Source organism: Cavia porcellus, unplaced genomic scaffold, assembly GCF_034190915.1.
Source record: "Cavia porcellus strain 051 isolate PalLab524CR breed Dunkin Hartley unplaced genomic scaffold, mCavPor4.1 scaffold_18, whole genome shotgun sequence".
Classification (NCBI taxonomy): domain Eukaryota; kingdom Metazoa; phylum Chordata; class Mammalia; order Rodentia; family Caviidae; genus Cavia; species Cavia porcellus.
The window spans coordinates 10,866,357-10,880,768 of NW_026947501.1; the positions used below are offsets into that span (position 1 = coordinate 10,866,357).

At 35.2% G+C, this 14,412-nt stretch overlaps 1 protein-coding gene across 12 annotated transcripts in view; it reads right to left on the bottom strand.

Annotated features, from left to right (window-relative positions):
- The window catches only part of Ccdc88a (coiled-coil domain containing 88A), a 141,581-nt gene that overhangs the window by 68,288 nt on the left and 58,881 nt on the right, over positions 1-14,412 (bottom strand). For all 12 annotated transcript variants that reach the window (XR_010040548.1, XM_063229404.1, XM_063229406.1 and 9 more), the window contains exons 8-9: positions 10,707-10,879; positions 1,967-2,048 (exon numbers count right to left, since the gene is read on the bottom strand). Coding sequence is in view for 11 of the 12 variants with exons in the window: in XM_063229404.1 (XP_063085474.1) it covers positions 1,967-2,048; positions 10,707-10,879 (255 nt within the window). In the remaining variant the exon portion in view is untranslated. The remainder of the gene's footprint in view (positions 1-1,966; positions 2,049-10,706; positions 10,880-14,412) is intronic.

The window sequence follows — 14,412 nt, forward strand, 5'->3', positions numbered from 1 at the left end:
CAGACTCCCCGCAAACCTAAAAGATCCAATCCAAAAATGGACATCTGAAATAAAAAGAGACTTCTCACATGAAAAAAATAGAAAAATGACAAATAAATGTACAAAAAAGTTCAGTATTATTGGTCATTCGTGAAATGCAAATTAAAACAATGCTGAGATTCCATCTCACTCCAGAAAGAACAGCTATCATCAAGAAATCAACCAATAACCAATGCTGGAAGAATGTGGGAAAAAAGGAATCCATCTCCACGGCTGGTGGGAGTGCAGACTGGTGCAACCACTGTGGAAATCAGTGTGGAGATTCCTCAAAAAACTAGGATTGGAGGTCCCGTTCAACCAGCTCTCTTCTGGAAGAAATGAAAACATCGTACTTCAGCAATATATGTGCACCTATGTTTATAGCAGCACAATTTATGGTAGCTAAATCTTTGAAACAACCCTAAAATGCCCATCAGCTGAGGAATGGATAAAAAAAATGCAGTATTTTATATAATGGAGTCCTACTCAGCCATAAGGAAGGATAAACTTGAGACTTTTGTAAGTAAATAGATGAAACTTGAGACCATAGTCATAAGTGAAATAAATCAGACTCATACTCCCTGGTGTGAGAAACTGAAAGAGTAAATAAGATTCAAAATGTATAACAGATATTTTGAAATGAGAAAAAATTGTTCAGAAAAAGGAACCAGGGTTGGGGGGAAGGGGAAAGGAAGGAAGAGAAAAGAAAAAAAAAACACAGGATACTTACACTATTAGTTTCTCTTAGTTCACTCAGAAAAAAGGTTTGTGCTACTATCATCTGGAAAATCTTTTATTCCCATATCTTATATTTTGAGTAACAATACACAATGTATTAACTATTATTCTCCTATGATTTTGTTATGAAATTTTATTTTTCCATAAAATAAAAAATAAGTAAAAAATGAGAATAAATAAAACCTTTTTTTCTTTTTGAGACAGGATCTCACTCTGCAGTTCAGGCTGACTTTGGGCACACTCTGTAACCCAAGCTGGTCTAGTACTTGTAAAACAGTCCTCTTGCCTCAGCCTCTCAAGTGCTGGGATTACAGAAATGTGCCACCAACAACCTTCTTTCTTTATAGCACTAACACCAGAAACCCCTTATTATGATGAAATGGAATAGCAGCCACTGTGTATCTACAAATTAAAACTATGATACCCAGCCTCATTCATCTGGAGAGGTCCCAGTTTATGGTAAAGGGTGTATTCTCTTTCTTGAAGACAACACAAGGATTTTCGGGAAGAAACTATTTTCTAGATTTATTCCAGTCTTTATCATCAATGGGTTAAAGAGCTCATAGCTATTCTAAAGTGACAATAATAGTGATTAAAGAAGTAAATTCTTAAATGATATTAGTTCAAAACGAAAAAAGTCTGCAAGTAAAACTAAAAATTCTTTTCTTTTTTTGGGGGGGGGAAGGGGGTACCAGTGATTGAACTTGCAACCTTGCCCTTGCCACGCAGGTGCTTATGCTGCTGAACTAAATCCCCGGCTAAAATTATTTTCTAAGATACAAAGTTTTGATCTCATTTACCAGGAAAAGATTAAAAACTGAAAAGCATTCAATTACATGTAATTAACTCTCAACACCAAAGAACAGAGAAGCAGGAAGATACACATAAACAGCACAATGTGCACCGTGTAGGTGTTCCAGCTTCCAAATCCAAAGAAACCAATCACACAAAAAAGGAGCCTTGGCAATGCCCTCTTTCCCAGAGGCTCTTGAATCACAGCATGTCCTAAATAGAAGAAAAGTTCTAAGGCCTTTACTTCTACTTTTGGCTCTACCATTTTTGATGAGAGAAACACTGGAAAAGTCATCCAATTGCTTTAGGCTTTGGTCATCTCACTTACCTTCACAAAGTGCTAAGGCTGAGGTTACAAATTACAAAGAAAAAAACCAATTTCCAATTATTTGCTGTATTATGAGTTCCAAGTACAAACCTCTTGTTGCAGCCTTTTTAGTTCTATCTCCATCTGTTCAAGTTCTTGTTTACAGTCCAATAACTGTTCAGTCTTTTCCTCCCTTAAATACAAGAATATACTTGTTAAAGAATAAGCCAACTACTTCCAAAAACCACAATCATCATTTGCAATACAAATGAATTACCCTTATTAACCAGTTGAAAAGTTAGAAATAACCCCAACCCAGAGGAGAAAAAAAAAAGTACTAGACATGTGTATGACGTCACCACACTTCCCCTTAATGTTCTTTCAAGGGTAACCCCAATGTCTATCATCCTCATAGTTTATGATGTGTTTTTTTACTCTCACTGTTTATCTTTCCTGTATCTGCTCCACCTGTCTCCTCTCTCTGTCCTTATTCGGGATGATCTAAGACAATTAAAGTGAAAATATTTTTTATGCAATGCAATTTTTATCTGGTTCTGAGATGCTAAATCTTCAAACTATTTTCACCATTTACAGGGTCCAAAAAGGAAACTGTACATTTACTACTTGTCGTAAGATACTAAAATCTTTACTTCTCTACTGGTTTCCACCCTGCTGCTTTTAAATGTCCTCAGTTTCTATATTTTTTTTCCCTATTTGAACTACTCTACTTCTCTTTTTCAATCTCCCCTTCACAGCTAGTCTCTTGAAAATAAGCTTAAACTATGTCTACTTCTCCTCTTTCTGTTAATAATAAAAAGTCATATAAACAAACACTTGCCTACGGCTCTTCATGCTTTTTTTGGAAATCCTTTTCTGTTTATTGCTTGCTTGTTAGGCCCTCACCTTGAACTCATTCTATAGTCCAGACTGGCCTTGAACTCATGGCAATCCTTTTGTCTCACCCTCCTGAACGCTGGCTGGAAACTGTAATTTTTAATTGTAGAGAACCCCCCTCCCTTTGATAGAAAAACCATACTTTATTAATTGGGTTCCATTTTTTGCTGTAATAAATCATGCCTAAGTAAAAAAAAAGAAAAAAACCACTTGTACACAAAATCATCTGTATTTAAAAATGTACGTATTCTAAAATTACAGTGTGGATTTAAAGGTACTTGGCATATGTTGTGAAACTGCTCGCCAGCAAGGTCATTATGAAACAGAAAATAAAGGTGTATATATATAAAATAATTTAATAATAAAAAATGCTTTTATTGTTCTAATTTGTATTTCTCTGAATAGTAGGAAAAGCTGAATTTGTTTTCCTATGGTTATGCTATTAATATTAAATTTTCTTATATTGTGAATTATTAGTTCACACGTAATTCCTAACTTTCTACCAGACAGTTTGATCTTCTTAGGTAAAATGCCTTCTGTGAATAAGTTATTTCTTGTAAATGTTTCTTGCTGGATGGTTGAATATTGTTTAAAAATTAGTATTTCATTGTGATAACATATACAACAAAAATTGCCTATTTGATCATTTTAGGTGTACAATTTAGTAAGATTACATTCAATGTCAAATGTCTGTTCCTTGGTTATACATGAGAATTTTTAAAAAATGTCCATAAAATGCATATACACATTCACAGAAGCATTATTCTATTAGTGTATGTTTATAACACATAATAGGAAAGTTCACTTGGAGGAATATATATATATATATATATATATATATATAAAATCTGTTATATAATATCTATTCAGTATATCTATCTATATATAATCTTGATCATTTTCTATTCTTTTACCTCCCTTTCCTATCCTCCATTGAGCTCCTTCCCCTTTCCCCAAAAGTCGGTCTGTTTCCTAGTATCTTTCATTTATATTCAGATTTCCTGTATATGACAAAATGTATTATTTTACTGTCTGACTTATTTCATTTAAAATTATGTCACTTAATACAAGCTCCATTCATTTTCCTGGAAACGACACAATTTCAATCTTTATGGCTGAGTAGTATTTGATGGAATACATATGCCACACTTTACCCATTTGTCTAATGATGGGCATTAAGGTTGTTTTCTGGGCTTAGCCACTGTGAACTGAGCTGCTATAAATATGAGTATGCATTATCACTACAGTGTATCTTTAAATTTTGGAGATATGCTGAAGAGATATAGGTGCAATTTCTGTTTTTAGTTTTAGGACTCTACATATGGATTTCCAATGGTTGTATTGGTTTATATTTCCCACAGTGTAGAAGTATTTCTCCCACATCCTCACTAGCATTTATTGGTTTTTTGCACTCTTGATTATGTTTAGATGCAATCTCAGAGTTGTTCTGACTTCGTATTTCCCTACTGGCTAAGGGAGAACAGTTTTCATCAGTGATTGGCCACTTATTAACCTTTTCTTTTTTTTGAGAAGTGTCTATTCCTTTCCACTGCCCATTTTTTGATTGGTTTTTTATTTTTGCAGTGTTCAGGTATTAGTCTTTTATCAGTAGAGTAGCTGGCAATTTTTTTCCCCTTCTGTAAGCTACCTTTTTACTATGTTGTTTCCTTTGCTGTGTAGGTTTTTAATTTGACCTAATCCCATTCTAGATATTATTTCCCGTGCTACTGGATTTCTGTTCAGAAGTCATTGCCTGTACCTAAGGCCTCAAGCATTTTCCATTTTTTTTTTTCCCAGCAGTTTCAAAGACCCTGCGCAGGCTGAGACATATGGATCTAGTTTGAATCTTCTATACATGAATAAACAGTTTTCCTAGTACCATCTGTTTAAAAGGCTATTTTTCTTCAATATATGATTTTGGTCTCTCTCAATAATCAGAGTTGAAGCCAGGCTCACGGCTGTAATCCCAACACTTGGGAGACAGGAGGATCTTTGTGAGTTCAAGACCAGCCTTTGCTACAAAGTGAGCTCAAGGTGAGCCTGAAGTGCACAGGGAGACCCTGTCTCAAAAACCACACACACACACACACACACACACACACACACACACACACAAATCAGAGTTGAAGGTACCTAGGTTTGTTTCTGTGCCTTCTGCTCTACTCTGCTGGTCTATGTACTTTTCTGCCATTAGTATGAAGTTTTTGTTACTATAGCTTTGTACTGTATTTTGAAATGTGGCACTATACTACTTTCTCCTTTTCTCTTTTTGCTAAGGATTACTTTGCTATTCTGGGTCTCTTTGGGTTCCACATCAACTTTAGAACTGTTTTTTTTTTTTCTAGTTCTGTGAATCATGTTGTTGGCTTTTTTTTTTTGTCTTTTTCCTTTTTATCAGTACCGGGGATCGAACTCACGACTGCCTGCTTGCAAGGCAGGCGCTTATGCCGCTGAGCTAAATCCCCAACCCCTATGTTGTTGGCATTTTAATAGGGATTACACTGAACTATAGCTCCTTTTGGTAATATAGCCATTTTAATGATTATTAACCCTGCCTATCAAAGAACATCTTTCCATATTCTAATGTTGTTTGATCTCTTAAAGGCTCTGTATTCTTCATTAGAGGTTTTTCACATGCTTGGTTATGTTAATTCCTGAGTATTTTTCTAAGGAACCAGAAATATACCTTTTTTCTAATTTGTTTCCTGATAGTCACTGTTACTATTAATATTTGAGTGTTGGTTTTGTAGCCTATTTTGCTGATTTATTAGCTCTTAAAGTTTTCTGGGTCTTCCAAAAGGATCATATCATCTCCAAATAGATAATTTGACTTTCTCCTTCCCCATTCATATCCCTTTTGTTTGCCAGTTTCAAGTAGTATTTGGAACAGGACTGGTGAGTAGACATCTTGTCTCCTCCCAGATTTTAGAATGATTAATTTCTCCCTGTTCAGTACGATGTGGGCTGTGGATCTGTCATATACATTGGCTGTACCAGTCTGAGGTAAACCCTTCAATGCTTACAATTTTCATCGTTTTTCAAAAAATCATAAAAGGATGTCTAATTTTGTCAAATGGCTTGTATCAGAGTTTGAGCTAGTATCATTCTGTACCTAAAAAACTCACTAATCAGGATTTTTATCATGAAAGGATGTTACATTTCTGTCAAAGGATACTGAGATAATCATCTAATTTTTACCCTTGACTCTATGCATGTGGTCTCTTGTACTGATTTGTAAGGATTGAATCATCCTTGCATCCTTGAGATGAAGCTGACTTGGTCATGATGTACACCTCTTCCAATGTTTTCTTGAATTCTGTTTACAAGCTTCTTACTAAAGATTTTTGTACCTAAGTTTATCAAGGATCCTGGCCTGCAGTTTTTGGTTTTGATGAAGCACTTACATACTTTTGGTATAAAGGTAACACTGGCTTCAAGGAATGAGTATGGAAGCATTTTTCTCTTTCAGTTACACGGAAAAGTTTAAGTGTTGGCATTTGTTATTCTCTAACATTCTAGTAATATTCAGGAATAAATCCATTGAGTACTATGCTTTTCTTGGTTGCAGTGTTTTGATTATGGCAAATTCATTGCTTGGTATTGGTATGTTCTGGGGTTTTATATCATGGTTCAATTTTTATGAGCATATATAGCTAAGAATTTATCTACTTCTTCCAGATTTTCCAATTAATTGATATTTAAGTTTTCAAAATAGTTTGTGATGAGCCTCTGGATTTCAGTAGTGTCTGCTGTGATTTTATTTTATTCATCTCTTAGGTTTATGTATGTGGACCTTCTCTCTCTTTTGGGTAAGTCTGGTTTGTCAATCTCATTTATCCTTTCAAAGAACCAACTCCAATTCTCTTGACCCTTATGTATTGTTGATTTTTTAAAAGTTTCAATTCATTGATTTCCACTCTAACCTTTGTAATGAATTTTCTCCTAATAGTTTTACGTTTTGACTGTTTGTGTTTTCCTAAGATTCTGAGGTACATCACTAAGTTATTTATTTAGGATCACTGTTCCCAATGTAGGCACTGATAGCTGTAAATTTCCACTGCTTTGTGTCCTACGGATTCTAATATGCTGTATTTCCTTATTATTAGATTCCAGGAACTTTTAAACTCCTTACCCGCAACTTTTCTATGGTCCAATGGTTGTTCTGAAATGTATTTTATTGTACATAGTGTATAGTTTCTTCTACTCTTGATTTCTAGTTTCATTCTTTTGTGAACTGTTAGGGTGGAGGTACTTCAATTTTTTACTGTTTACCTTTTTCAATTTATTTCTATTCTAGACATGCTGCATGATCTAAAATATTTTAGAGAAACTTGTGTAGGCTGAAGAAAAGAATGTGTGATTAGCTGTTGCTGGATGAAATATTCTGGAGATGTTAAACTCCTTTGTTTAATGGTGTAATTTAACTTTGATATTTGATTTTTGGGTGGTCTGGCTGACCTCGTTTTAAGAGTGAGGTATTGTAGTTCCCCACTATGATTGTGTTGACATCTGCTTATTCTTTTTATTGTGTAGTTTTGTTTTACATAACTGCATGAGCAGAAGTTTGGAACTGTAAACGTGTTATTTTACAGTTGCTATCTCTTCTTCTTGGATTGCTCTCTTTATTAATATGTAGTGACCTACTTTGTCTCTTAATCAGTTTTAGCTTGAGGTCAGCTTGTGCGAAATTAAAATACTCCTATGCCCATCTGCTTTCAGGCTTCAGCTGCTGAAGTACGGTTTTTCTACCTGTTCACCCTCGTTCTATGCATACCTAGGGATGAGGTGTGTAGTTGGCAGGTAATATTCACTTGCATCTTTGTTTTTGGCCAATGTCAGTCTCTGGACTGGAGAATTGAGACCATTTATACTATTATGGAAAAGATTTTATTGTTTCTCATCATTATACTATTTTTCTAGTGATTCTTTTCTGCTTTCTTTTTGTTTAACTGCTCTCCCAGCGACACATACTGTTTCCCTTGGTCTCGTGGATGCTGTCTTTCTTGTCTCTGTTTAAGATTCCCTTAAGTATTTTTTGCAGCACTGGTTCAGTGGTCATTACTTTCTTTATCTTTACTGTGAAAGTCTTTATTTCTCCCTTGAAAAAGGTAACTTTACAAGATATAGTAGCCTGAACTGGCAACTAGGACTTTAAAAATTTCACTCCAAGATCTCCTGGCCTTTATGATTTTATGCTGAGAAATCTGTTTCTCTACTGAGTTTGCCCCATAGATAATTTGGTGCTTTTCTCCAATAGCTTTTAATATTCTTGCTTGGTATTCTATTATGTGCTGTTGTGTCAACCTGAAGTTTCCAGATTGTATTCCGGCCAATGGCTTTAGTATTCACTATAAGCTATTCACCTGTTAAGATTCTACTGCTCTGTTTGACCTGTGCTCCTATTCTGCCAAGCCTTTGTCTGCAAGCAACTCCAGGGATCAGAGGGGCTTCTTGGTATGAGGCAGTACCCTTACTCCCATATGCTATTTTAATAGTTTTTTTCCATCTCCTAGACTCACAGGTCACAGCTATACTCTTGCTTGCCAAGTTTCTATTTTATCTAGAAACTCAGTGATTTCTGGGGGTCAGCAAGAAAGAGCCTCTACAGCACTGGACTGAAGTGTTTTTCCCATCTCCAGGGGTTGTACATCTTAGCTATGTTTCCTTTCAATCCACAAATTCAGAGGCATTTGGGGCCTGGTGGGAGGATATTCTAGCTGCTATAGAATTTATTCTATACTCCTGGATCTTGCAGGTTGTACCCACTGAAAGCCCCTGCATTTTTTACTGTCTCACCATTCCATAATACCTGGTTCTGGGTCCACAGCCAGGACCATGCATTGCTTCTTTCAGTTTCTATTCTTGTGGGGCCTATCCTAGCCACTGCCTTCTGATTGAGTCTGTAGCTTGTACTTTCCAGTGTCCTGTTCTGTGGAAGACCTCCTCAGAAAATATCGCACTGGTCGCACTATTCCTGGGGAAAAATAGCTAGGACTGGGTATCATGTGTTATCCACTAAACTCAGCTATTTCCTTCAGAAGGATTTTGGTAAATGGCAAGATCCTAGACCTGGGATGTAAGCAGGGCCTACTTGGAGAATGGCAGTGTACGCTCAGCAACTATGGGGGATTTCCTCCTGTCTTGTTTTTGAAATCCAATGTTTTGTTCTGTTTTACTGTTTTGTTTTATCCCTGTGTCTAGTGGCCTGAGGAATTACTTTGAAGAAAGCAAGGTGCAATATCACAACCATTGTTAAATTTCTATTATCTTGTTTTGACAACCCATACATAGCGCTTTTTTTTGTCATTTTGCTTTTATTGTTGTTTTTAAAGTTTACCTGTTTTTTCTTTAAAATAAGATAAAATTTTTTTTTCCATTTTCTTTTTGTTTTTATCAGTACTAGAGATCGAACTCACGACTGCCTGCTTGCAAGGCAGGCGCTTATGCCGCTGAGCTAAATCCCCAGCAAAATAAGATAAAAATTTTAAAACAATATAAAAACTAATGAAAGAATAAATTTTCAAGGGATAGTATTTGATTAGTGCTAGTTACAGAGAATACAGAACTTTCTATATTGGGCATATGAATTTATACATTAAAAATATCCACTTATATTTTTCAATCAGTACATCTGAAACCAAATTTTGTCAATCCTTTGTTGTCTGGAATTTTAATATACTCCATGGTCAAGTAAATTTTATTTAAAAATTAAATTCTAATATAGTGCAAAGTGTTAAACAAATTCATAGCCATCACTGCCATTCTAATTGCACACTTTATCTAAAGAGTGGAGAAGATTGTGCTAAATTATATGGAACAAACTAGTGCTCACTGTTTAGGCTATCCATTAACTGTCAGTCAAACTAATAACAGCAATCTCTTCCCTAATTTTCCTGGTGCAGCTGTTTCTAGAATATCCTGGGCGTGTTCACTTCAATAGATGGATAATAATGCAGACATCCACAAATGAAAGCTCTATTTTTTATTTTCAAGTTTTCCTATAGACTATATTTTTTCTATCTTGCATATTCAAATCACTTTAATTGCTTTAAATAATCAGTAGATAAACTTAATAGTTATATTGTGGTCTTAAATTTAAAATCTGCATTCTGAAGCTGAAATATCAGGAAAACAAACCAAAAAAGAAAAGCAAAAAATCCCTGAAACAAAAATCCTTTGTGTTTTCTAAAGTACAAAATAGAAAAATCTCCAGCAGAGATTGGTCATGTCATGTCTTATGGTTAACCAAAGACTGTCCATGTGATAATTACACTGACTATAGTGATCCTAGAAAGCTGACTGTATTAGTACTAACCAAATCTGAATTTTTATTTCTACTAAGTAGATGACAAGAGCATTTCAATTACTTGATGCAGAACACAAAAATTATTTTGTAATATTACATGTCAATTTAAAAAGAACTGTTATTCATACCAGTCATACCTACTATTTTAGATTTCAGGACTATAAAAATAAAACAGGAGCACCCTCTCACCCTCAATTTGCCAAAGGGTACCATTTTTAAAAAGAAAGATCATTTAACAGTGTAGGTATAGGGACATAAACCCAGGAAAGGGCTAGATGTGGTAGCACACATCTATAATCCCAGCACTCTAGAGGCTGAGGCAGGTGCATCACTACAAATTTGAGGCCAGCCTAGATTACATATTGAGTTTAAGGCCATCCTAAACTACACAGTGAGATCCTTCCTCAAAAAGAACAACAAAATGGAAATACATATTTCCAGAATAAAGGATATACTTTAAATTGGTAAGATTTAACATTAGGAAAACCATATGCCAGACTCATTTTTTAAATTTTGACAAATACTAGTGAAAACCCCGATACAGACTAGCAATGAAGGATCACTAATCTATATTGCATCAGCCTAAAAATATTCTTTAGGTCATCTTTGTGACCATGCAACTTAACTGAACCTTGTAAATCAGCAACTTACAGTTCCTGCCTAAGACGTCTTATCTTGGCCTTAGCATCTGCCAGTTCCACTGACAGATGCTGTCGACTTTCTGTTCGCTTCATGCCTGGAGAACCACAGGGTGATTGTGCAGATGAAGAAGCGTGGGGTAGAAAATGAAGACCATCTCGCTCTTCAGAGAGCTCTACAATAGTCTACAAATTACAGAAATAAACACAAAATCATTTTTAGTATTCCGTATATCAGCAAATTAACATTTCAACACTTCACTAGAACTAATTATTGCACTACAATACAAAAATGAATTTGGTAGTCAAAAACATCTTAATTTTGTCATATTTAGATGTTTTCAACTTCAACAATTAATGCATGCACTACTTAGAATAATACTTACAATTTTTTAAACAAAGGAAACCAATTGTGATAAAATAACTAGCTAGCAACTGTTGGACAGGTACAGAAAACTTGGTAGAGTAGGATATTTGTGAGTGTACTCCAATGAGGTAGCCACATTTCAAGCATTAGCCACATATGGTTACTGTACTACAGGGTCCTGATATACAGTCCTGCCACCACTGAAGAATTGGACAACATTGTTCTAGGATTATAAAACTCTAGAGGGACCAATCTAAAGGAACAATAATAAAGTATTACATTTTTAGTTAACTTCTTTGTAGTTAAGAGGCATAAAGACGGACCTGCTCTGATAACTTGTAGATAACAACAATGCAAGGTCCTACACCTCACTTTCCCTGGTAGATGTGGTGTAAGTTCTGAATACTTCTGTCTCATGGCTTCCTTTATTCTCTCTCCAGAGGCCCCACCAGGTATACATGTCCTTCTTCCTAAGTTTGAACTTGAAGAGCTTTTGGTCCTTGTTTTGCTTTTGAAACAAAATCTTGCTATGTAGTTCAGGCTGGCCTAAATTCCTTGGCAGTCCTCCTGCCTCAGCCCCTGCAGAGTGTGCACCACCACGCCCAGCTTGAAGAGCTCTTTAATCCATATCTAGCTTATATAATCACTTACCTAATTCTTGTTCTCTATTAGTGAATTCTCTTATTCTAAACTAATTTCTCAGCTTGCCTTTCAAGATTGGTAAGCAATGTGCAACAAAGGCAAGGCAAAGGCATCACAATTCCTGACTTAAAATTATACTCTAAATCTACTGTGACAAAATCAGCATGGTACTGACAAAAAAAATAGATCAATGGAACAGACGAGAAAATGCAGAAATAATTCCAAACACACTTAGCCACCTTAGTTTTGACAAAGGGGCCAAACATGCTCACTGGAAGAAAGATCAGCTCTTTAATAAATAGCATTGGGAAAACTGGCTTTCTATGTGCCAGGACTAAGACTAGACACACGTCTACCAGCCATGCACTAAAGTAAAGTAAAAATGGATCAAAGATCTAAATATTAAAACAGAAACAATAAACCTATAAGACCAGGGAAGTAAGAAGCTTCAAGACATAAACAGGGGTAGGTAGAGTTCTTGAACAAAACCCAAAATACACAGGAAGTACTACAAAGAATCAACAACTGGGATTCCATCCTACTAAAAAGTTTTTCTACTGGGGATTTAGCTCAGCGGCAAAAGCGCCTGCCTTGCAAGTGTGCAGTTCTGAGTTTGATCCCTGGTACATTAAAAAAAAAAAAAAAAAAAAAGGTTTTTCCATTTTAAAAGAAATCACCAACAGAGTGAAAAGAAACCCACAGAATGGGAAAAGATTTTAGTCAACTATCTCTCCAACAAAGGACTTCTATAATTCAAACACCCAATTCTAAAATGGGCATCTGAGATGAAGATGTACTTCTAAGAAGAAATAAAAGTGACAAATAAATATATGAAAAATGTTCAACATCATTGGTCATTCAAGAAATACAAATTAAAACAACACTGAGATATCATCTCACTCCAGAACAAATGGCTGTCATCAAGGAATTAACCAGTAACAAATGCTGGAGGGGCTGTGGAGAAAAAGGGACCCTTCTGCACTGTTTGTGGGAGTGTAGACTGGTGCAACCACTGTGGAAATCAGTGTGGAGATTCCTCAAATAACTAGGATGGAGGTCCCATTCAATCCAACTATCCCCCTTTGGGTATTTTACCAGAAGAACTGAATACAAGATATACCACAGCAATACATGTGTGCCATTTTTATAGCAGCATAATTTGTAATAGTTAAATCTTGAAAACAACCCAAATGTCCAACAACCGTGGAATGGATAAAAAAGATGTGGTCTTTTTATACAATGGAGTACTACTCAGTTGTAAACAAGTATAAACTCTAGCTTTTACAGGAAAACAGATACAACTGGAGAACACACTTGTAAGTGAAGTAAGTCAGACTGGCATGTGTGAACAGTGTATTGTCTCCCTAGTATACAAAACTGAAAGAGTATGTAAGATCCAAAATGTATAACAGATACTGTGAGAGTAAGAGGGGAGGAAACTGCTCAGGAGGAACAACAACCGGGATGGGGGAAAGGAGAAAGAAAGAGGGCAAATTTTAAAATATATATATATATATATATATTTAAATTTTTAAATATTTTTAAATATATATATTTATATATAAATATATATATTTATATATTGTATATATGCAAGTTAGATAATTATATTACTAATCTTTGTTGATTCATCAAAAAGAACAATTTGTGCTTTCATTGTCTGATCATTTTTTATACCTATATCTGATAATCTGAACTATTTTGAAGATATTACACAATTAACCACTGTTAATCTGTTTTGAAATTCTGTATCACTTCTTTTTTCATTTTAAAATTAAAAAAGATTAGTAGGCAAATAGAAATGATCTTCTAAGGTAATTTCAACTGTTCTATTAGTGGGGTTGCTACTTAGAACTATGAAGTCACCATCCTTATTTCGCATCAACAAGTCTACCAACCCTCACTGAATCGTGACTGCTGGGATACATTTCAGCACCTTTATCCAAGTCCGTCTCGCCTTCTTGCCAGCAACTACTGCTTTCAAAGATCTCAACATGCATATCACTAAACTTCAAGCAAATCTGCAACTTCTCATTTCTCTACAACTCCATGTCCATTCTCCCCATTCAATATATGCAGGCTTTTTCAGTAAAGGAGTCAATTCTTCTGTATTACACCTCCTTTACTACTCCTACATCATCAAACCTACGCTTTATTCTTTTATCACTGAACTCCTGCCCTCTTGTCTAAGAAAACTATTTCTAGCTACTTCTAGTCAGTGGATCACTTACACACACACACACACACACACACACACACACACACACACAATTTCTACCTTGAAGACTGGGAGACATCATCTAGTAATATACAACAGGTATGTGTATTTCACACATGAAGAAACTTAGGCTAATATAGGAAAACAAAATCACACAATCAGTGATTGGTACAGCAGGAATTAAAATTCAAGTTTCACTTTAACATTATTTTCCTTATCTAATGCCAGTCTTCTCTATTCTTGTACTAAGGTAATAGAGCGTCTAAAGAAAAAAAATTGTACAGCCCTATACAGGATCTTGCCATCTGTTTCTAATGAAGTTCTTCACACCTATCAATCCTTTTACTGAAATTTGATTTGTTTCCTAGCAAATTCCTCTACAAAAAGTTCTATAATTTTAATTCTCTTACCCCTTACTTAAACCTCTAATTTCTAGCTACCTTCATCATTTCCAAAAAATGATTGGTTCCCTAATTTATCCAACAAACAAAA